We start from the raw sequence: 24911 nt of genomic DNA on the forward strand, positions 1-24911 counted from the left end.
CTTTCTTTTTTTCCTCACACAATAGTCATGACCACACTCACAGGTCATGAAATCTTGTGTCCTGGGTCTTGACTCTCATTTTTAGGAAAATGAAAGATAAAATAGAAAATATCAGACAAAGTTGGGATAATACTGCCGTATTCCACTATGTGGCCTCAAAAAGAAATTTGAAAGAGGGAGCGTCTCAGCTGAATCTCCAAGTATATTTACAATTTGATTGAGGCTAAAGAGAATTTCACACTCTCTACCAGATTTTTAAAGCAGTATCATCCTCAGTATTTTTCTAGGTTAAAGAATAAAAACGTGATACTCTTGAGAATGTGAAGTCTTACTTGGGAAGCAAATGCCATAACCAAGACAGTGGACATCTTGATATTCATCCGTTATGCAGTATTTTGAATTGCAGTTGAAATTAATAAGCAGGAAAGTCAAAACAATGAAGAGTTCAGGTTACCAATTTAAAATTACAAAGAGAGGGAGACAAAGATGAGAAGGGAGGGAAGAAGGAAGGAGGAAGAGAGGGAAGCACCTACAAGTCCAGCAATGGGGAACGCTTAAGTAAATTGTGCCATCACCCTCTGTGTGACTCACATGGTTTTTAGCTAGTCTCCTCCATGGGTCTGGAGGGTTTTCCTAATCTTCGCCTAGAATGTGCTAACCTAACCTGAACCCCCAAGGATGGCAAGACAGCAGGGATCGAGAGCATTCTTAAAAGATGTAACCGGTGATGGGAAGTTCTTTTCATGTCAAAGCAACCTAAGTTTCATTATGTCGAGGAACTTTGAGGAAGTCCTCAAAATTCACGTATTAAAAGTATATTTCCTATTACACACACCCGTACTTTCTAGAATAAAAACCAAAGCCATATGGGCTTGCCATTTTACTTCGTATGTATTGTGGAATTACATCCAGCTACGACAGGATGTACCATCTTGTGAAAAGCTTTTATCGGAAGGCTGTGGGGGTTGGGGGGTGGGGGGAACCTGATGGGCAGAACGTCGGGTGTCTGGATTCCTGAAATAAAAGCCGTCTGAAGTCTTTGTAATCAGCTCAGACGTCAGTTTGTTTTCAACCTTTGTTTTATTTTTTCAACCTCTGTTTTAAAAAAATAGGTCGGCATTATTAGATTGCTTTAATGCGGAAGCTTTTCTCTTTAACAGCTGATTTACAAGAACCCGGGCCTCTATTTTCGCTTTCGGTTTCTACTTTTTCTCCTAGAACGCAACCGCTAACTCCCCACCACGAGCCCAGCCTAGAGAACGGATCAAGGACGAAGGGCGCGCCGGCGTCTCAGGGGCGGGGTTGCGGCCGGGTGGGGCGGAGCCCCGCCCCGCCCCGCCCCGCCCCCCGCCAGCTCATTAGCGCGAAAACCCGCGCCACCTGCTGCTGTAGCAGCTCCGGGGACACCGCGTGCGGAGGCACCGCCAGTCTCCCCGTCGGCAGGTAGGGAGCGTCCTTCCCTCATGGGGTGCCCACCGCGGGATTCGCTGGCTGTCCCGGTTGGGGTTGGCGCTTTAAAAAAATGCTCTGTGTACCTTTGGAATGGAGAGGGGAGGCGGACGAGGGAAAGCGTTGCTGGTTGGATGGGGCAATAGAGCAGATCAGCTGCATAGATTAATAGGAAAAGCTAAAACGTTTGGCCTTTCGCCAGGTGGGATTCAGTTTTGCTTCATGTCAGTTTTGTAAGTATAAGTTTCCGCGCGTTCCTGAATATGGTCCTGACTTAGGTAGCAGAGTCTAGGGGGAAATTCCTAGGCTGGAGGTTGGACACCTGGGTCCTCGTCCATCCTCAGCTGCTCTCCGAGTACGTCGTACACCTGCGGCATCTCCTAAGGATCCCCTCCTACTGTAAGATCCAGGAAACCTCAATAGGAGTTCTTCGCGCTGCCTGCGCTGAGGACCTGCAGGAGACCTGCAGGCTCCAAATGGAGCCTTTGGACACATTGATCATGGTCTTTGTCTTATAACACATTGTTTCACCTTGTTTGCATCTAAGAAATACCTTGTATGATTTTCTGTGGATTAAACAGTCTTCTAAAATGTGATATATCTACCCACACATACTCACAGTATGTATGTGTATATATGTGTATGTATATGTGTGTGTACATGTAGATACAGTTTTTTTACTGGCTGCATTCCATGTTACTGGGTAACCAGGCAAAATTAATATCCCATTCTGGACATAAGATTATTTACAGTGTTTTGAGTATCTTAGCCATTCAGTGAACATCTTTGAATGTAAATCTGTGGGATATTGCTGATTATTTCCTTCAGGCAAACTCTTGTAAGCTTAACTACTTAGGCAAAGAGCCTGAATATTTTAAAGCCCTTTTTTTAAGTTTTTAATGTTTTTAATGTTTATTTTATTTGGGGGGTGGAGTAGGGGCAGAGAGAGAGAATCCCAAGCAGGCTCCGCACCATTAGCGCAGAGCCTGACGTGTCTCGATTTCCACCAACCATGAAAGCATGATCTGAGCCGAAATCCAGAGTCAGAGGCTCAACCCACTGAGCCACCTTTTGAGGCAAATTGAAAAATCACCTTCAGGATAGTGCCACTTTCCATTGAAGTTGCCAGCAGTTTTTAAGGACTATGATAGTCTAAAGAAAAAATTAGCCTTTTTCGGTGGAAGAGAGTAGGCAGAGGTTACAGGACAGTAGTTAGAGTGTAGTCTTACAGGAAGCCACAGAAGTACTGCTGGGATTTGAAGTCACCTGGGAATCATAGAAGAGGGTCTCAGGGTGACCGAGGGAAGGGAGTTGGGCACAGGGTTTAGCTGGGTTTAATAGGTCAACTCTCTTGATCTATTGATGGGGTGGATTTTCATTTTGGAGTTACATTGTCAAACTCTAGGAAAAAATTTTTTTTTGAAAATCAAATTATAGTTCATTTACATCAGGTAAAAGTCAAAGGAAACTCTAAAACAAACAGATATCAAGACACTGCTTACTCCTACTTATTGAGAAAGGAAGCTTGAATTCTTTTCCATCTTTTCCTCCTACCCTGGCTACCCTTGGGAGATGGAGGGGGTAGCATCAGTTCCAAAGAATTATACTGAGTTCCCCAGGCACAAACCTGCTTCCCCATCCGGAATGAACCATCATTTCTTTCCTAGTTCAAATTTCCTTGCTCTTTGAATGCTCTTGTTGGGGAATCCAGATATACCATCATAGTTTCTTACTTGAGGAAGATGTCAGTGCTCTCTTAGACCAGCTGCCCTGATGTTCCAGAGGGAATCCCAGGCAGGCTCCACACCATCAGTGCAGAGCCTGATGTGGGGTTCAAACTCATGAACGATGAGATAATGACTTGAGTCAAAATCAGAAGTTGGACACTTAACCGACTGAGCCAGCCAGGTGTCCCAGAATGTTCTTTGTCCTCGATCAACAATTCCACTTGGGGAAAGTCTATCCTAGGACCTAGCATGGGGCTGAGCACACAGTAGGCACTTCCCAGATATTTGCTGTATACACAAATATGTATGATATTTTTAAACAATCTTATGCCTAACTATAGGGGAAGTAACCATTATGGAAACAGTAAGATACTTAGGAATATCATTCAGTAAAATGGAAAATGTTTGTATTGTAATACTAAATGAAAAAAAATGAGTGTTAAATGTAGGATAAGGTTATAATTGTTTTTAAAAAAATTCATAGGGGAAAGGACTAGACGTAAAATATTTGCTAGAATGCTCATAATGGTTTCTCAGTCTTAGCACTGTTGACAGCTTGGCCTAGACACTGCTCTGCTGTGGTGGCTGTCCTGTGCTTTGTGGGATGCTCAAAGACAGCATTCTTGGAGACCAGCAATCCTCACCCCCACCCCACTGCACTTGGACACCAAAAATACGTCCTGGCATTAGCAATTGTTTCCCAGGTTAAAGTAATGGAATAGTGGGTGATCTTTCCCTTCTTTTCTCATTTTCTTCAATGTGTTTATATTATTCTAATAATGAACAAAAAAACAGGAAAATAAATATCATTATTCTCCCTCAACTCTGATGCTTGAGGTTCCAGGGTTCTGTCCCTTCTGCTATTCTGCCTCACAAACATTCTGCAGGTTGGCAGGATGAAATGCTTCACTAAATTCATTTTTATGTTTTTCTGATAAATAAAGGGAAACATATCCATTTATTTGAAAATGTGCACACACAAAACACCAAAGAAATCATTAGTAAGATCATCTACTTTTTTTTTCTTTTTCTCCCATTCTTTCTTTTAAAAATTATAAAAAGGTGAAAACCTGCTTATCATCCCTTTGATTTCACTCCTAGAGATAATCACCATCAGCGTGTTGGTATGGATTTTTCTGGGTATTTCCTATGTCTAAACACACACACACACACACAGATTTTTCTTTGTTTTCACTACAGTAGATTTCTGCTACATATACTGCTCTGCAAATTATGTTCTATAGCTTTGCAAAGTCACTACAATTCTATCCTTAATGGTATTACATTGTATGACTATAACAAAATTTATTTAACCCTTTAGGCTTTCTGGAGTATTCCCCAGTTTGGGACTAGTGTTAGTAGTATCATCAGTTAACATGTATTGTTTATGTAGGTGTTCTTGTAGGATATATTTCTAGGAGAGGAGGTGAGAGCTCATATATCATATATACATTTAAAATTTTAATGGGCATTACCAAATTGCCATCCCAAAAAGGTTGTATAACTTCACATTCCTACCATTAGTGAGAAAACCCATTTGTCCGTTTCTTACAAACACTAAATATTAGGAATCTTTATAATTTTGGCTAGGTTGATAAATGAAAAATAGTAACTAATGTAAACTTATACTTTTTAAAAAACTGTTGAGATTAAACATTCTTTCCTGTGTGTATATGTCATTTGTACTTCTTATTCTCTGACCTGTATGCTAGAACTTTTTGCTCATTTTCTGTTGAGTTGTATGTAGTTTTCTTTTTGATTTTTAGGAGCTATTTGTGTATTAGCCTAAATCTTCTGTCTTATATATGTGTAGCATAGATTAATTGATCAGTTGTGAGTTTTTGTATGTATACAAGAGGTCAAAGAGACCTTAAGAGGGAAAACTGACTTCTCAAAGTGTGTAAATACATGTATAATACAAGAGGGAGAATGTGTTAATAAAGAATAGAAAGAGTGACTGTGAGTCATTAACATCTTAGTATGAATTGGTTGGAGCCTACTGTTTCTCCTTCTCACTCCTGCTACTTGTAGAACCAATTTTATTGAGAGAATAGGATTTATAATTTGGAATAAGTGAAGGACAGAAGAGGAGATTTAGAAGGATGGCCCCTGGGAGAGAAGTGGCGTGGTTGGGATAGTGATATGGAAGGCTTGAGTAGTTAAGGGTAGGATGAAAATATTCAGGTGCCATGGAGGGGGAAAAAAAGAGTTAAAAGGTGGGAGGTGTGGAAGTCAGACTCTCCTTTGAAATTTTTCACAGAGCAGGTTTGGATTTCCAGATATGTTCCACTGCAGAAAAAAACATGAAATAGTTGAGAGGGTTTAGTGTAATATTTTCTCCTTGGCGTCTTTTGAGTTCTAGTATAAGTTATTTTCAGACCTTGTAATTACATTTAAAGATTCTGGGAAGGGAAGGAAAAATAAGATAAAAAGAGAGAATGGGACAAACCATAAGAAACTCTTAAACACAGAGAACAAACAGGGCTGCTGGCGGGATGTTGGGTGGGGGGATGGGCTAAATGGGTAATGGGCATTAAGGAGGGCACTTGCTGGGATGAGCACTGGGCGTCATATGTAAGTGATAAATCACTGAATTCAACTTCTGAAACAAAAAAATAATAATAAATAAAGATTCTCACCATAGTAACTTTTTTCCATTTTGCTTTGTATGACTGTGATATTAAGTAAAGGTATTAAACTTCTAAATTCCCTATTGCACTTCCACATTTATGAATCAGTCATTGTCTGGTTATCAGAAGACTATTTCAGTGAGAACTGCCAAGACCTGTCATCATTGAATAAAGCATTTTTCTTTTTGTGTTTTCCATAATTCGGTCACTCCAGAAAAATGAGGATATTTAGTGTCTTTGCATTCATGGCCTACTGTCATTTGCTGAAAGGTAAGACACCAGATCGTTTCATTAGGTTCTATATTTGAAATATTTTACCATAAGCTAAAAACTAAAATAATTATTTTAAATGGATGTCATTTTTTTTTAGAGAACATTCTGTTTTTCCTTCTTTATTTCATAAACCCATTTCATTGGCCAAAGATACGGGGAATATGGTCAAACTGAAAGAAAGAAAACTTATCCATTAGCTATTTGTCTATTACCCATTATCCATTTCCCAGGGATAATTCCTGAAAATATCTGGGGAAATGGTCTATGTATGTACTTTTATTCATTTATTTTAAACAAGAATAGGATCGTTATATCCACCTTCCTCTGCAACCTGCTTTTCCCAGTGAGTATATTCTACAGAAGAATTATAGTATACGTTGAAAGTGCCAGGGTAACACAGTACTGGCATCCTCCTGAGACCCTCCCTAAATCTCCATACCCATGTACCTCTGGCTGGACAGCTGGTCAAGAGTTTAGGACAGTAAGAAAAGAGGACTGTTGGAATCTATCATTCAGACTGTCTAGAAGGTAAATAGGTATCCAACCAAAGGACATTATGGGGGTATCCGTATGAAACCAAGTCTTCCTGGTTATAAGTACACCATCACCATGTCATATTTCTACAGTAATACAGGTTTATGATTTGGGGACAGCAGCTTGTTTAGTGGATTTTACTATTCTCACTCATGGATGAGATTTAGGGTTCCAAAGTGTGCTCCAAAGCCACTAGATAAAATATGTATTTTAGGGAAGTAAGTCCTTGAACATAATGATCACATAAGTGACCAGATAAAGTGTTTGTAAACCCTGCGTCAGTCTGCAAATTTTTTGAGGAGTTTCCCATCTTCTGAAGACTGATCATCTTTCTCTTCAGCGTTTACGATCACAGTGTCCAAGGACCTGTATGTGGTAGAGTACGGCAGCAATGTGACAATGGAGTGCAGATTCCCCGTAGAAGAACAATTAGACCTGGTTTCACTGATCGTCTACTGGGAAATGGAGGATAAGAAAATCATTCAGTTTGTGCAAGGGAAGGAAGACCTGAAAGTTCAGCACAGAAGCTACAGTCAGAGGGCCCAGCTGTTGAAGGACCAGCTCTTCCTGGGGAAGGCCGCGCTTCAGATCACAAACGTGACCCTGGAGGATGCCGGGGTTTACTGCTGCTTGATTGGCTATGGCGGTGCTGACTATAAGCGGATTACTTTGAAAGTTCATGGTAAGAGTAGTCCCCAGGTGAAGAGGGCCCAGTCTTGATGAAAACCGTGTCCTGGTGCTGGGAACATTTCCTTCTTGCAAGTGGACCTCGATATCCATGGTGTCAGTCTGTTCATTCATTCCTTCACACACTCATCAGGGAGCATTATGGGAACGCTTCCTATTCAACAGCCCCCAGGAATCTAGAGCCAAACATGGCAGGGCCCTTCTTCAGTTCTCCTAAATATAAATTTCTAGTATTTATTTTTTTATTATTGTGAAAGTAATATATGTATTTGCAAATAATTCAGATACTATGGAGGGGAGTAAAATGAATTACAAAAGTGCCCTTCCTCCATTCACTGCCATTTTCCATGGCACACAAAGATGGCAACCACTGTTCGTGTGTCCCTCCAGGAATTTTTTTATTCCACTATAATTTCTTAAAATTTTATGAAGTCTGCCATCATTTTCCTTCCTTTATGCCTCTCCGCATCAAGTCCCAATTAATATGTTAAAAACAAACCCCACTATAAGGTTTACATTCAGAAAGACTTGAAGTCAGTCTATGTAGGCAAAAAATAATCCTACCATATACAAAGGAAACTATTCTTCAGAGACAGTGTAAACTAGGCTCATTGGGCATATATTCATCTTGAAAATATGTACCACTGTTATCTTGGAGTGTTGCAGAGGAACTGTGAATATCAAATTCCTGGGTACTGACCCATAGATACGTCATCAGGTCACTTAGGTTCAAAGTTTTGCATTGCCACTAGCTAAGAAAAGGAAAACACCTTCAACACTTTACTTGACCCCTACTGCTTTCACTGTTTAGATTCACAGAATTGAAACATGGAAGGATCCCAAGTAAGAGAAACTAATCCAAACTCCCAAAGAACAGAAATCTCCCCCAAGGGATCTTTTGCTCATATGCTTTCCACAGCAACATCCTGTCCATAGGCTTATTGAAATTATTATCTGATACTAAGCTGAAATCTGTTCTCTCTAGTCATAGTTTTGAGATTATCTGCCTGCCTTTTTTGTTTACATGATGATCTTTTAGTATGTGACCAGAATCTAATCATTACCCTCCTTGCTCTTTCCATTCCTGGTTTACCCACCTTCCATTGGAAGATCAATTTTATAAGTAGAAAAAGTTTATATTGATCATAAAGGGATAACTGATCATTATAAACTCAAAATCAAAATTTTGTAGGAATTCGGGGAAATGCATCTATTTTATGGCACATTACTGAGTCTCTGATTCTGGCTCAATTAGTGCTACTGTTGTCAAGAAGATGTCACTTGTCTTGGGAAGTAGATCTAATTTTCATTATATTTTACCATATACTTCCCCAGAACAGCAAGCTGGTGAGATCCCAGGTTGGGATTTTCAACTTTCCTTCAGTCTGTCAGCAAATATCAGGCACTAACTGTTTCATGGCATTGAAGAAATTATCAAGACTTAGCCCCATGAATGGCCAGCATGGCTGGATCTGGGTTGGAGAAAAAGAGCAAAACCCTGTGGTCAGGTAAAAGGAAGTATAGGGTATAAATTTCTGCTTCCAGAAAAGAGGGTCTCTCATCAGCCATTAGGGGGTATGCAGAGAGTGGAACAGTTGTCCTGTAGCGAGTGTGAGTGTTCTTTTAGGTCCTCTGGGCTCTGTAATGTCCCTTGTTGATCTGTGACTTCCTTTGCTATGGTTCAACATAATAGAAAACCTTATAGCCTTGATGGTTTTTCCAAGGAGGGGTTCCTAATGGAACAAAGCAGATGAACATCCAGGTTTGAGGGTCTGATTTATTTTTGTTTCTTAAAGTTTATTTACTTATTTTTGAGAGAGAGAAAGAATCCCAAACAGGTTCCATGCTGTCAGCACAGAGCCCCAACACAGGGCTTAATCCCATGAACTGTGAGATCATGACCTGAACTGAAATCAAGAGTCGGATGCTCAATTGACTGAGCCACCCAGGCACCCTGATTTGTTTTGACCATTCCATTTTGTATTATAAATTACTAAATTTGGCACCCTAGTCCCATCCCTCTTGTCATCTGTACACAGTGGTCTTGGGTGTTGAGTTGAACTACACTTGAGAGCAAGCCAGCCACCAAGCTTCGCATGCACTGAGGCAGAGTCATTCGTGGAAATGTCCTCTTTCATGAGCTTCACAACTCAAGCAGGTTAGAATTCCTGAGTCATCTCCATATGCAAATGATTTCACAGTAATGCTGTCAGGTTCCTCTCCCCCATCACTGTTGACCTGAGTTAACAGCAGCTTTCCCACAGAGAGTTTACTCACCCTGGGATTTTAAAGGGGAAGCATTTCAAAACTGAAATGTGTAAGAGTTTAGTTTTAGATTAACTCAATTATTATATAGTTACCCTGATAAAGCTCATTTGTTCATACAAACCAAGGATTCATGTTGTCATTCCCCACCAACCCCATTTCTCCCCCCAGATTCACCAGCCATCCCCATTTAGGTGTTCTCTGTAGTGTTCCTCCCCATCTAATGTATCACAGAACATACTTATCCCCATCTAACACATCATATAAATGTGCCTGTTCTGTTTGTTATCTCTCTCCTCTTTCTTGAATATATTTCGCACAAAGGCAAAGATTTTGGTTTGTTTAATCACTGTTTTATCCCTAGGACTTGGCATACAAGAAGAGTGTGACAAGAACACACACACACACACACACACACACACACACACACAATATTTGTTGAATGGGGTGCCTGGGTGGCTTAGTTTGTTAAGCATCTGACTCTTGATTTCATCTTAGGTCACGATCTCATGGTTCATGAGATCGAGCCCCACGGTGGGCTCTGTGCTAATAGTATGGAGCCTGCTTGAGGTTCTCTCTGCCTCTCTCTGGCCCTGCCTGGCTCTCTTGTGCATGCACACATTCATTCGTATTCTCTCTCTCTCTCTCTCTCAAAATAAATAAACAAACATGAAAAGAACATAAAAAATATATTTATTGAATGAATGAATGAAGTATTTCCTCAAATAGGATAAGCCTAACCTTTCTGAAACATGAGCAAGTTTGAATATGTGAAAATGTATTTCTGAGTCTGTTCATGAGGAATTGTCAGTACTTTCTGAAGAAGACTGTCTGAGGACACTTTAGAGGTAGTAAGGAGAGGAGCAGCAGCAGCTCTAAGTAGCTGTCCTAGTAGTAACTGACACGCATGTAATAGCTATTGCATCCCAGGCCCTGTCCTAAGCACTTTTCCTATTTAACTCACTTAATCCTCAAATGACTCTATGGGGTAGGAGGTCCATCATGGGGTAGGAGGATGCATGTTTTCATATTCGACTATCTCTGCAATCTAAGTGTGTCTTTCAATAGATGCCATCTTGGATTCAGTGATGGGTATGGTGTGATTCTCATTTTATGAATAGAGAAACTGAGCTCCAGGGCACCTGGGGGGCTCAGTTGGTTAAGCGTCTGACTTTGGCTCAGGTCATGATCTCACGGTTCGTGGGTCCGAGCCCTGCGTCAGGCTCTGTGCTGACAGCTCGGAACCTGGAGGCTGCTTTGAATCCTGTGTCTCCCTCTATCTCTGCCTCTCCCCTGCTTGCAGTCTGTCTCTGTCTGTGTCAAAAGTAAATAAAACGTTGAAAAAAATATTTTTAAGAAACTGAGGTCTAAAGAAATTAAGTAATTTACCCAAGTTCAACTATTAGGTGGTAAAGCCAGGTTCTGAACTCAGGTAATCTAGCTCTTATGTCTCTGTCCTTAATGACCAGGTTTTACCCCTTGTATTTATCCCTCCAGGGTATATATGGAATTGTATATTGACTTCAAAACTACTGTGAACTTTTCTTGGTCTTGATATGACCACTGGATTAGCACATGTGTGCTCTATATCTAGTAAACCAGTAGTCTGTAAATGTTTTTGATAACCTATCCCATCAATAAAGTAGATTAGCTAATATGTGTGTGTAGTTATAAAGGATGTACTTGTGCTAATATAAAGGATATAGCATAAGAAATTGACTTTTTTAAAAGGTAAAAGAAGTTGAACATTGCTAATTTCATATGGTTCAACCTACTGCATTGTGCATTCCATAAATGTACAAAAATAGGGGACTCTGGGGTGGCTCAGTCGGTTAAGCATCCAACTTCAGCTCAGGTCATGATCTCAGGGTTCGTGGGTTTGAGCCCCACCTAGGGCTCTGTGCTGACAGCTGGGAGCCTGGAGCCTGCTTCAGATTCTGTGTCTTCCTCTCTCTGCCCTTCCCCTGCTCACATTCTTTCTGCCTCTCTCTCAAAAACAAACTTTAAAAATATGTACAAAAATAGAAAATTTTAAAGGATGGAATAAAAATTTAACATACCATATTTTTAATGCCTCGCTAATTATGATGATTCACTATCATTAGCTAATACTTCAAGGTGAAGTTCATTGTTAACAAAGTGGATGGTCTTGACAATCTTGAGGGTTTTTTCAGTTTCAGGTGTACAATTTAGTGATTCAACACTTAACATCCAACATTAGGTGCTCATCACAACAAGTGCCCTCCTTAATCCCCATCACCTATTTCACCCATCCCTCCACCCACCTCCCCTCACGTCCCCTCTGGTAACCATCAGTGTGTTCTCTATAGGTTAAGAGTCTGTTTCTTGGTTTGCTTCTCTCCTTTTCTTTATGCTCATTTTTTTTGTTTCTTAAATCCCACATACCAGTGAAATCATGGTATTTGTCTTTGACCATCTTGTTTCACTTAGCATAATACTCTCTAGCTCCATCCATGTCATTGAAAATGGCAATATTTCATTATTTTTTTATGGTTGAGTAATATTCTGGTGTGTGTGTGTGTGTGTGTGTGTGTGTGTAGTGTGTTGTGTGTATATATATGCCATATCTTCTTTACCCATTCATCACTTGATAGACATATGGGCTATTTCCATAATTTGGCTATTGTAGGAAACAGTATGGAGGTTCCTCAAAAAGTTAAAAATAGAACTACCCTATGCTCCAGCAATTGCACTACTAGGTATTTACCCAAAGGATACAAATATACTAATTCAAAGGTGTACGTGTATCCCAGTGTTTATAGCAGCATTATCTACAGTCTTTAGGTTTTTCAAACCATCACCTTGTCAGGTCCAATTAGGCATTTACTGTTTTAACTTCATAAAGTGTCATTCCTGCCACTTCCTTGTGGTTTGTGCTTGAATTCTTAGTATTATCTTCCATCTTCAGTTTCTCTGCAGAGAAACTTTTAATTAGTTGTTCATTTTGTAAGCAGGTTCAGTCTACTTAAAATTAGATAATCGATAATAAGCCCAAAATGAGTCACTATTCTCCCTTTGGTGTTGTAAGACCTCCCTCTTCCCATATGACCCTCGTGTGGCATATGAAGCAAGCCTCAGTATCAATTAGCAAAGCTTTAAGCTTAGATTATTTCTTAATTATTATGATAAAAATATGTATAAGTGGAAGTTCTCATATTTTCTTCTTATACCCAAATACGTGTGCTCTACTTTAGAGACTGATACCGTGGATATCTAACCATGAGTAGAACCAATGCACTTATTTATTGGGCACTTAGAGGTATACCACATTTATACATTTTCTTAGCATGAAGCAACATTCTCCTTTATTATTCCATTAAAAATTATAATAGAAGAGTAAAAAAGCAAACTTTTTACCTATAATCCTTTACCATTATCTGTGATTTTACTCTTGAAACTGAAATTGTCCAGAGATCAAGCTCTGTGCTATGTGAACTAGAACCTGTTATGGTAATATTATTGCAGGAGGTATATAATCAGTGGATTGATTGATTGATTTATTATTTTGAGAGAGAGAGAGAGCGCATGCAAGAGCAGTGTGTGGGGTAGAGGGAGAGAGACCACGTTAAGCAGACTCCACGCCCAATGCGGAGCTTGACGTGGGACTCAGTCTCATGACCCTGAAATCATGACCCAAGCCAAAAATCAAGAACCGAGCCACCCAGGTGCCCCAGTGGATTTATTTTTCTTAAAGAATTCTTGAACATAACAGATACAATGTTGAGGACCCAAGTACTCATGAGAACCATTCTTTATGTGTTTTGAAATTGTCATTATGTTGATTTCCAGTGTTTCTATTTGTGGTTTCATTAAGAGCACAAAAACATCACATCATTATTTCAGTTTTGTTTCTGGTTGTTTTGTATCAAATTTCTGTGAATATATCTTATAAAGCCATTGTTAGGCCTTTAGTAAAGGAATGGAAAGTTAAGGCTCTGGGTGAACCGCTAGTTATTTCACTGAAGCATTAGAAATAAAATAAAGATTACCAGCATAATAATGACTCGTTACCATGCTTGTAATGAAAAAACATGAATAAAGGTCTTAGGTGATGTAAATAGACTAAACAATCTACTAGACTAGTCAGTACACATGGTATCTTAATCCTAAAAGGGTCCTAAACTGATGAGCTAAATTTTAATCGGTGATCTAAAATTTAAACTTTATATCTTGAGTGTAATAATTATTTAAATGATTTATTAAAATAGCCAGCATAGTGGCACCTGGGTAGCTTAGTCAGTTAAGGCATATAACTCTTGGTTTCAGCTCAGGTCATGATCTCATGGTTCGTGAGTTTGAGCCCCATGTGGGGCTCTGTGCTGACATTAAAGAGCCTGCTTGGGATTCTCCCTTTATCTCTCTCTCTCTCTCTCTTTCTCTCTCTCTCTCTCTCTCTCTCTCTCTCTCTCTCTCTCTCTCCCCCCCCCAAATAGATTTTAAAAATAAATAAAGAATAGCATAAAAATGTTCAAAAAAGTAAGTACCATAATATGGAATTCTGGATGAGATCCTAGAATAGAAAAAGGACCGTAGGGAAAAACTAGTTAAATATAACAAAGTGTGAAGTTTAGTTAATAGTAATGTACTAACATTGGCTCCTTAGTTATGACAAATGTACTGTAAGATGTCAGCAGTGGGGGAACTGGGTGATAGGTATGTAGGGACTCTGCATTATCTTTGGTGTAAATCTTTCTGTAAATCTGAAACTACTTTAGTATCAAAAATAAATTTAACCTTTAAAAAGTATTATCAGGAACACATAGCAGATTTTATAATGATATCATACTCTTTTTCATACCTAATTTCTGATCCTTGACCTACAGTTGAAAAAGTGAATATTATGCTAAGTGAAATAAATCAGGAAGAGAAAGACAGATATCATATGTTTTCACTCATATGTGGAATTTGAGAAACTTAATAGAGGACCATGGGGGAAGGGAAGGGGGGAAAATAGTTTCAAACAGAGGGAAGCAAACCATAAGAGACTCTTAAATACAGAGAACAAATTGAGGGTCAATAGGGGGAAGGGGGAGGGGAAATGGGTGACAGGCATTGAGGAGGGCACTTGTTGGGATGAGCACTGGGTGTTGTATGTAAGCAATGAATCATGGGAATCTACTTCCAAAGCCAAGAGCACATTGTATACACTGTATGTTAGCTAACTTGACAATAAAGTATATTTAGAAAAAAGAAGAAGAAAAATAGTAAAAAAAAAAAAAAAGTGAGTGGCACATGAAAATCAGATTTTCTGTTTATTAAATTAAGTCTAAGAAAACTGTGCTGGCCAGCTGAAGAGGTTCAATGTTATGAAGATAGATTTATGGCAACAAAAAGAAAATATCCAGGAATAAACTTAAGAAGAAATAGTTTGGCCCTTTGTAAAAATTATAAAGCTTTCCTGAGAAACATACAAAGACTTGAGTAAATGGACAGACATACTTTATATTTGGATAGAAAGACTATTGGTTTCAGGAAGACATTTCTCTTTAAATTAACCTGTACATTTACTTGAAGTCTAAATAAAAGCAATATAATTTTTATGGCAAGGTAGTTGTTCCTGTAAGTTCAAACTTAGCCCAGTTGTGAATAGAAGAGTTGAAGGAGGGGCGCCTGGGTGGCTCAGTCGATTAAACATCCAACTCCAGCTCAGGTCACGGTCTCACAGTTCATGGGTTCAAACCCCATATTGGGCTCTGTGCTGACAGCTCGGAGCCTGGAGCCTGCTTCAGATCCTGAGTCTCTCTCTCTCTCTGCCCTTCCCCCACTCACACTCTGTCTCTCTGTCTCTCTCTCAAAAATAAATAAATGTTCAAAAAATTTAAAAAAAGAGTTGAAACAGAACTAACAGGGGTTCCCCACTGCTGAGACGTCTGAACATTAAGCTTATTTCTCTGAGAACCAGCCAGAATTGATACTTTTTCTAATGTAGACAGCACCAAGCTACATACATAGTTTTGTCCTAAATAAAAGCCCTGCCTTCTTTTTGCTCATGACCTAGCCCCATATCGAAAAATCAACCAAAGAATTTCTGTGGATCCTGTCACCTCTGAACATGAACTAATGTGTCAGGCTGAGGGTTACCCGACCGCTGAAGTCATCTGGACAAACAGTGCCCATCAAGTCCTGAATGGCAAAACCATCATCTCTGTTTCCAACATGGAGACAAAGCTTTTCAATGTGACCAGCACGCTGAGAATCAACACAACGGCTAACGAGATTTTCTACTGCACTTTTCTTCAAAGATCAAGTCCCGAGGGAAACAGTACTGCTGAGTTGGTCATCCCAGGTAATATTCTGAAATGTCTCAACTAAAATGTGCCTACTGCTGTCCCCTGGCCTCTAGCACGATGCGTGTTCACTGTAGGCATTCATGTGTTAAATAGATGAATGCATGTATTACACTATATTTAAAAAATGCTTCCTCACCTCCACTCATCTGAGTCTATTGCTATTTAATAAGCATTCAGCAAATTGAATACGCCCTATGTTCTAGTTATCAGGGGTTCATAGAAAAGTAAGACACCATTCACACCATTCAGGCTCTCCAGGAAAAGGAAAAGTTAAACAGATAAGGCAACCCCATTCCATGTAGGAAATGCTCTTGTGGCTGAGGGGTCTGGGGGAGTATCTGAAAGGAAGACTCAACACAGGCAGGGTTACAGGAGTCCAGATCTGAGCACATCAGAGCTGCTCCTTTCTTTCCAGGGTTTCTCTGGTAGCAAGCAAATGGAAATCTATCCTATTCTAAATGGTACAGGTCATTTCTCCCCATCTGTCCCCCAACCCCAGATATAGTCTATGACATTCCAACTCAAAGCAGTCTGCTGAGCACGTAAGACATAGGAGACTCAATTTCTGCATGTGTCACGCTCCCTCTACAGCAATAACCTGTCAGGCAGGGTTATCCTAGGGGTAAATGAGCTACAGCGTGTGAGAGGGATTTGAGACTCTTGCCTGCATAGACTCCGTTACTGTTTTCCTTACTACCCTACAGAAGTGGGTAAGGTGGGATACAGGTGAGAGGCTCAGACCTTTAGAGAGAGACAGGAGAGTACGATGTTAACGTAACCCCAGAGGTGTTCTGAGAAGCACTTCTCAACGCCCCCTCTTCTACTAGATGTTATCAGTGAAGCTTCAGTTACTTAAGAAAAAACAACTAAGAGGGGTGCCTGGGTGGCTCAGTCGGTTAAGCGTCTGACTCTTGGTTTTGGCTCAGGTTATGACCTCATGATTTGTGAGTTCGAGCCCCACTTGGGCTCTGCACTGGTATTGTGGAGCCTCCTTGGGATTCTCTCTCCCTCTCTCTACCCTTCCTTCCCCAGTTTGCACTCTCTCTCTCTCTCTCTCTCAAAGTAAATAAATAAACTTAAAAAAAAAAAAAACTAAGAAATTAGGTGGAAAGGTCAAACAATAGGAAAAGGTAATTAATACCGGATTGGTCCTATGAATGAAAAGAGCAAAAAAAGTTTAGAAACTTAGAGATGCTCTTACTGGGTTATGAGTCACTTTGGTAGGGGCTGCTCTCATGGGCCCCTGCCATTTAAAGCTGTTTTATGACAGCTTATTTGTGGGAAGGCTTACAGTAACTCGCCTAATTGCTGGTGTTTGTTTCCTCATCTATAACCTGTGATTTTATTTTAATATCTTACATGCCTAACTCAACTTACTTTGAGATTGAAATAAAATAGATATAAACAGGTTGTAAACTGTAAGCTCTTAAAGAAAGGTTGACCACTGTGTGGTTTTAAAGCTTGAATTAGGCCGTCAGGGATCATGACTAATGGTTAGGAGATGGGAATTAGCAGTATCTGAGCATCATGTGCTGAGGGAACCCCTTTTCCTCCTGCACAGAACCCCAGACAGATTGGTGACAGGTACCAGTGATTGGATGGCCTGAGATGTTCAAACTGAGAAATAAAAGGTAGCCTGAAATGGCCTTTAGTGGCGGCCACACGTACGGGGAGGCAGGAGCTCTCTGCCAGGACCAGGTAGCCTTCATGTCCCATCTCCACCACGTACAGCAAGCCATTGGCTTCTGCATTAAAGAATGCGAGGAGAATAATGAGGCTCCCAGGTGGTACTGAGCTGCTGTGGTGAGCACTTCACAAACGCTAGCCTCGCAATAAATTTATTATCATTTCCATTTTGTGGGCAGGTTAAAGGATTTGCCTGAGACCTCAAAGCTAGGGAGTGGCAGCAGAATTGAACTCCAGGCCCGTCTGTCCAAAGCCTGGGCTTCTTTCTCTTTTCCGTGCTGTTCCCATTCTCATGTCGAAGGCATCTTGCTGTTCCGGCCACTCGCTGGCCTGGCACTTTTGGCCACCTCAAGCTAATCTGAATTAAACTTCAAGGATAATTATTCTCTCGACCCCTTCCCGTCAAAATGTTATCTTTAGTTTCTCTTTCTCTTTTGTTTTTCAGAACCATTTCTGGTTCCAGCAAATGAGAGGACTCACTTCATGATTCTGGGAGCCATCCTGTTGTTTCTTGTCGTGGTCCCGGCTGTCACTTTCTGTCTGAAGAAACAAGATGGTATATCTTTTATTGCAGTGGTGCCCACCGGGCATATGGGCAAGCGTATGGGGGGCTGTTGTTGTCACAGTGGCTCTTATAGGCAGAGCCAGGGCTGCTAGGTCTTGTGTAATGTGCAGGATAGTTCCATGTACCAGGAGGCCCTCCCGCCCCAAATGTTAGTGGTGGCCCCACTAGGAAACAATGATTTATAAAATGCTGCCTTTCTATTAGCGTTCACTTCTAAGGCCAGCTTTCAGTTATGCAAAGTAGGTCTTAGCTGTGCTAGCGTGTGAACCTGTGTGTCATGCGTTACTCCAGTCCTGCTCCTTTCGCTGTTCTGCACCATTGCTTACATTGAGGATGGCAGTGAGCCCTTGAAGTAGCATTTCCAAGGGGGTGACAGTTGGATCACGGCTGCAGGGAAACCTGATGATTTGCCTTTGCAGCGTGTCCCAAAGACATTCCACTGTTGAGTAGAGATGGCAGTGAGGCCGAGCAGGATTGCTGGGTGAAGAGCGTGTGTATGGGGGTGAGGGCGGGAGAATGGGTGTGTACACAGGGTGAAGAAGACCACGCATCATACAATTTCTTTCCATCTTGCAAATAACCACAGACTTAGAGTAGGAGAGGAAAAGCTAAAATACCTGTCGGTTTCGGTTGAATTTAAGTCTTGCATTAGTTGTACTGCTGTATTGAGTTGGTTTCTGGGCACCCTAAGGAATAAAGATAGTTTTTCCTGTAGAGCTGTGATACTCCTACCATAGAGTATTTTGTAAGATTTCTGGCTGAAGGTGCTATATAGTTTTTGAAATAATTTGCATGTGTTTCTCTATTTGCCCATGGGAACAATTAAAATGCAGGAAATTGAATCTATTCAAATAATTTCCTCCCATTTTAAGATGATTCAAAGTAGACATTTCCCCAATGTATGCCAGGAGATCCAATGATGATCTGTGTGTAGAATTATCTGAGGTCAAATAGGGAAGTGGAAGATGGAAGGGAATTCCAATGGTGGTTGAGAAATTCCCCACAACCCCTTAATAGGGTGAGTGGATACGGGAAAGTGGTGTAATTGAGTGGAGGTCAGCTGTTTCTAAAGAATACGTATTTAACAGAACTGAGACAATGAGCCAGAATGTAAAGATGAAGTTTCAATGATATGATGACCCTGAAATGGAGTTGATTTGTCCAAGGAAGTGACTATTGCCACCTTGCATTTTGAATATTTCCCCATGAAAAATAATTTTTGGCATTAGGAATGACTAGAAAACTAGTGTATAATAAAGTACCTTGGAATATGGTCCATCTCTGAGGGAAGGATGGAGAATAAAAGTATATACTCCTAAAAAAAAAATCTCGGAGCAGGGCACCTGGCTGGCTCAGTCAGGAGAGAATATGATTCTTGATCTCAGTGCTGTGAGTTTGAGCCTCACACTGGGCATAGAGATGACAACTAAACAAACAAACAAACAAACAAACTTTAAAAAAAAGAAAGAAATCTAGCAGCAAAAGAATATGCCCTAAACTGTTGAATTGACCTCAGGGGTTGGAACCCATGGAATAAATTTGGAAGTCTACCAGATTTCCTAGGGGATTAAAAATGTTTCCTAAGAACCTGGCAAATTTAAACTTGAGTCACTGCATGGGATGTAGAGTTATGTTATATGGGGATAAATATGATTTGTTGTTTTCTTTTTTTTTTTTTGAAGTGCGAACGACGGATGTGGAAAAATGTGACACCACAGATATGAACTCAAAGAAACAAAATGGTAAGAATATTAGCAGGGGTGAGGAAGCTGAAGGAAAAAGAAACAAAAAGTTAACAAGAAGAAAGCCATCAGCTATAATCTCCCCTCACTGTAAAGAATGCTGGCTGTTAGAGCAACGGGCTCCTCCTTACCTCCACCTGCGATAAGGGGCCTCCTCTCACTGTCTGCCAGGAGACTGAGGAACAGCCCTGGTCCACAGCTTTGGGGATGGCAGGAGGACGTAACTTCTCTCTGCTAAATTTTTATTGCTCTGGATCCTAACACCTCCCTGCAAAAGGGGACCAAGTTGAGTTACATGGATGGATGACAGATGGATAGATGATAGAGAACTTGAGTAGCAGTCACTGTGTTAACTGCATAGGCAGTTCCTTATTTAATCTCTCCCCCACAAAATCAAAGAGATAAATACTGGAATATTCCCCATTTTATAGTAGAGAAAACATAGGGTTAAGAAGATCATGTAAATTGCCCAAGAACACATACCGACAAAAATCAGGCTTTGGAGCCCGCTAGCCTGACCATTGATCCTTACTCTTAACCTGTCCATTAACATTCATTTCACCACAAATGTCTGCATTGGCAAAAGGTAGAAAGACCTCACCCAGCTGATTGAACTAAGAAGAAAGGTTTATTTTTTTTAAGTTTATTTTATTTATTTTGAGAGAGAGAGAGAATCCTAGCAGGCTCCACACTGTAGCCCAGAGCCCAGGCTCAAACTCATGAACCTTGAGATCATGACCTGAGCCAGAATCAAGAGTTGGAAGCTTAACCAACTGAGCCACCCAGGCACCCCTGAACTAAGAAGAAGGTTATATTAAGATTTCTAATTCTTTCTAAAAAAAAATTTTTTAATGTTTATTTTTGAGAGGGAGAGAGGCAGAGTGCGAGTGGAGGAGGGGCAGAGAGAGGGAGACAGAGAATCCAAAGCAGGCTCCAGGCTCTGAGCTGTTACCACAGATCCCGATGCAGAACTCGAACCCATGAATCACGAGATCATGACCTGAGCCAAAGTCTAATGCTTAACTATCTGAGCCACCTAGGCACCCCTCTAATTCTTTCTAATTCAGATAGAAATGAAACTTCATGACAAACCCAAATTTAAAGGAATCTAATTAGTTTGGATAAGCCCAGGCAGGTCCCATTATGCTGTCCATCCCACTCAATTGTTTTGTAAAACTAGTGAACTTTTGGAGCATCTTAGGGTGACCAGCCATCTCTCTCAATTTGCCCAGAATTAAGGGGTTTTTCAGGACATGGACTCTCAGTTTTAAAACTAGAACAAACCTAGGCAAACCAAATGGTTGATCACCCTTTATACTGCAGAGGTAACTGGACATAAACATAATTTGCCTCTTTCTCTTACTGCAAATTTATCATATCATCTAGCAACCACGAGTTATGTTTCTCACGATCCCTCTCCAGATCTACAATTTGAGGAGACGTAATCCAGCCTTGAAATTCCTGATCTTAAAGCAGGGATTCTCAGCCTGTGGTTTGGGCTCGTCAGGGGTAAGCATGACCAGAGGAATGTGGAGGGCCAGGCAAACTGCAGATGATGTCGGATGTGAGAGGCCCAAGCACTGAAAAGTGGAAGCCAGGAGACAAGAGGAGAACAAAGCAAGGAGTAAGCAGGGGTCACCTTCCAGGAAACCCTGGGGCCTCAGCATGACTGGGGCCTCAGACTTACGGGCACCTGAGAAAGAGAGAGGACACTTCCAAATTGTCTATCACTCATCCTAGGAAAACAAGTCGAGATTCCCTGATTTAGTGGTCAGTTCCTACAGAAGTGCCCATTGGCTTCACCAGCATCTCTGTTTGTCGTCTGTGTTATTGAGAGCCCCAGTGTTGCAGCAATATTTAAGTATGTTATTTCTATTTATTTTGAGTGTGTGGAGTCTTGTCATGTGAGTGTGGTTGTGAGTGATTTCTTTTGAAGGAATACTATGGTGGAAGTTAAAATTTTGCCACGGAACTAAACTGCTTAGTGACTTGGGTGTGTTCAATAAGATGTGTAATGTTTTTAAATTTTTTGGTAATGTTTCTTTATTTTTGAGAGAGAGAGAGAGAGAGAGAGAGAGAGAGAGAGAGACAGTGGGTGAGCAGGGGTGGGGCGGAGAGAGGGGGAGAGACAGAATCCGAAGCGGGCTCCAGGCTCCGAGCTGTCAGCACAGAACGCATCTCAGGGCTGGAACCCATGAACCATGAGGTCATGACCTGAGCCGAAGTTGGACACTTAACTGACTGAGCCACCCAGGTGCCCCAAGGCGTGTAGTATTTATAAAGTGCTTGGTATCCACCACAGCTACCAGGACGTAGGAAGCATAGAGAATGGACTGATGGTTTGTATAGGATATTACCTTATTTAGCCCCCCAGTACTTTGGTTGACTTGAAAACTCTTACGCTCACACCTTAAGGTGAGGTATGTTACTGCAGTGTCTGTTCCATTTTACCTCTCAGCGTTACAGCCATGTGGCATCCTCACACACAATGTCACGTAATGCTTGTGACAACTGTATTGTGGTAGGCACCGTTGCTACCCCCATTTCACGGTGGAGGGAGAGGAGGGATAAAGTAACTGGCCCGAGCCAGTAAATATCACACCTGAGATTTCCACAGCTGTCACTCACTGGCCTTTTAGAAGACAGTTGAGGGCTGTGTTTTGCTTTAAGCAATTCATTCGTTCAGCAGAGACATTTAGGAAGTGCCCTTGCACGTCCAGCACTTTGCTGGGCCGTGACTGAAGCGGACAAAGTAGCTCTCCTCAAGGAGCTCGTGGCATCGAGGAGAGATGGGTCAGAGAATATATTATTACAACTTAGTGCAGGTGCAGTGTCATAGTATAAGGTACCGGAGGACCGCAACGGGGTGGAGAGTCTGGAAAAGCCGCCAAAAGGAGGGATGCCAGTCAGTGTGTTCCTCAGAAGCTGAAAATACATTTTCATAATCCAAGTGATTTTAGTTTATGAGGAGAAGTCAGCATTTTTAAAAATTGTGGACGATAACTCTTGAATCCCTTTTCTCTCATTGTATTTACCTCTGATTTACTTACCTTTGCCCTGCAGTCTGATGTCGATATATATCGTGTTGGTATTATTTTTAGCAGTTCTTTCTTTTTACTTAAGTGCTGTTGAATTTTGAATTCCTATCTTTCCATGATTCAGAATTCAGATCTAAGAGAAGACATTAAAAAGTCTTCATTCCATTCTCGCCGTCGAGTTTTCCTTTGCAGAAGCAACCATCCCTGCCTTTTATTTATGTGGTCTTCTAAAGACCATCTCTGAATATATGTGGAAATATGTATGAAAAGTATGTCTTTTATTTCTTTCTCTTTTTCACATAAGTGGTAACACACTATTCACTTGCTGTGCACTTTGCTATTTTTATTGAATATATTATTCCTCATGTAGCGGCTGGAACCAATGTGAACTTCCCAGAGGCCGGGCATCATGTCTTCTTGGCTTCTAGATCATCTCTTCCATAGCCTGTTAGTATCTTTTCTAAGACTTAGTACATCCTAAATATTACTTCATCCACATTTAGACAATAGCATTTGTTGAGTGCTCTGTGACTGAGTTTGGATTTGGTTTATGTTGTGTTTCTCAAAGTGAAACCCTTGGGTTCTCCAGGGTACACTGGGTCAACCTAGTCCTAAGGGCTGACTTTAATACTAATTCTCTGCGACCGAATCATGTGTGGAACTTGTTTTTTCCTCTCTGTTTTCTCTTGAGTATAAACTAGATTTTGATGTTGCAGTTGCAAAACTACATGAGTGGGTTTTATTGTGTTTTGTTTTTTGTTTTGTTTTTGTTTTTTTGAAATTCCAGTAGTGTACTTTGACTCTCACCTGTGCTAGAAAAGGCCCATGAGCTGTGCCTGAACCCTTGAGTCCTACCAGTTCTCATCACTACACAGATCCAAGATACTGCTTTTCAAAACTTTGAATTTACATGCCCTCTCTGGAGGCCCCAGCGTATTCCTTCTGTCTTCGCCATCTACCTGTGTTATCAACAAGGAAAACCTTTGCTTTGCCACATGTCAAGGCTGAAGAAACAGAATCTCCAACAGAACAGAACTCCTTCTGTTCTCTTTTTGTACACGTTCATTTGTACAGTATCCGTTGTTTGCATGACTGTATCCTCTGTGTGAGGTACACGAGAGGGTTCTGGCTGAGTTGGAGGACAGTCTGTTCACTCCATTCCTAAATGTTAATGCCTTCTTGTGGTGTTAGATTTGTAAGGCACTTTATATCTTTGTCTTGTGTTTCACTGTAAAAGACATAGGCAGAGATGATACTTAGTTCTGCGTTTTAATTGTCATTATTTACACCTGCATTAATTTAATAAAATATTTATTTTGTTCCTCGGTGCACCAGCCTGTCCATTTTCTTGTTTTCTAGGTTTTATAAAACCACATCCAGTTTAATATCCTGGTGGGAAAAGTTGCTTAGAATATCTGCAGCTACCTTCCTAGTAATTTTTTTCATAGCTGCCATTTATGTTGCATACTCTTGAGTTCTGTGTGATGAAATCGATCAAGAGAATTATTTGTTTAAAAAGGATGTATTGAAAGTTTTCATTCTCTCTTACTCGATAGCCTCTTTTAGGACAATACCAAGTAAAGAGTCAAAGTTGTGTCACACAAATTGAAGATCTGAGGGAGGGAGGAGAGGAGGGAGGATGAGAGGGAGGGAGTGGTCCTCAAGACAACTATGAGGAGGGGCGCCTGGGTGGCTCAGTGGGTTAAGCTTCTGAGACTCTTTATCTTGGCTCAGGTCATGATCTCAAGGTTTGTGAGTTTAAGCCTTGCATTGGGCTCTGTGCTAATGGCACAGAGCCTGCTTGGGATTCCATCTCTCCTTCTCTCTGCCCCTCCCCTGCCTGTGCTTACTCTCTCTAAAAAAACAAAACAGACAGCTGTAAGGAAACTGAAGGGGCTTTCCTCTCAGAGAGTCCTCTTCTCAGGACAGTAAACATGGACATGAAGGCCAATGCCTGTAAAGCTGGATGTATTCCAGTCTTCACATTCTGAAAAGGAAGTGAGA

At 40.8% G+C, this 24911-nt stretch overlaps 2 protein-coding genes across 4 annotated transcripts in view; both read left to right on the forward strand.

The window, feature by feature from the left end:
* Nucleotides 1-1343: 1343 nt before the first annotated feature.
* On the forward strand, nt 1344-24236 carry CD274 (CD274 molecule). Of its 2 annotated transcripts, XR_008291314.1 has the most exons (8): nt 1344-1443; nt 6021-6076; nt 6954-7295; nt 15585-15872; nt 18008-18118; nt 19810-19869; nt 21292-21493; nt 23695-24236. XR_008291314.1 is itself a non-coding variant. In XM_015064482.3 (7 exons), the coding sequence occupies exons 2-7, from the start codon at nt 6025-6027 to the stop codon at nt 21312-21314; spliced, it is 876 nt and encodes a 291-aa protein (XP_014919968.1). In that variant the 5' UTR covers nt 1344-1443; nt 6021-6024; the 3' UTR covers nt 21315-24236. The 2 variants fall into 2 exon arrangements, 1 of the variants encoding a protein (XP_014919968.1); XM_015064482.3 differs by having other exon boundaries at nt 21292-24236.
* Nucleotides 21364-24911, forward strand: part of PDCD1LG2 (programmed cell death 1 ligand 2) — a 119145-nt gene continuing 115597 nt past the window's right edge. For both annotated transcript variants that reach the window (XM_053205341.1, XM_053205342.1), the window contains exon 1: nt 21364-21493. The gene's annotated coding sequence lies outside the window, so the exon portion shown is untranslated. The remainder of the gene's footprint in view (nt 21494-24911) is intronic.

Source organism: Acinonyx jubatus, chromosome D4, assembly GCF_027475565.1.
Source record: "Acinonyx jubatus isolate Ajub_Pintada_27869175 chromosome D4, VMU_Ajub_asm_v1.0, whole genome shotgun sequence".
Lineage (NCBI taxonomy): Eukaryota > Metazoa > Chordata > Mammalia > Carnivora > Felidae > Acinonyx > Acinonyx jubatus.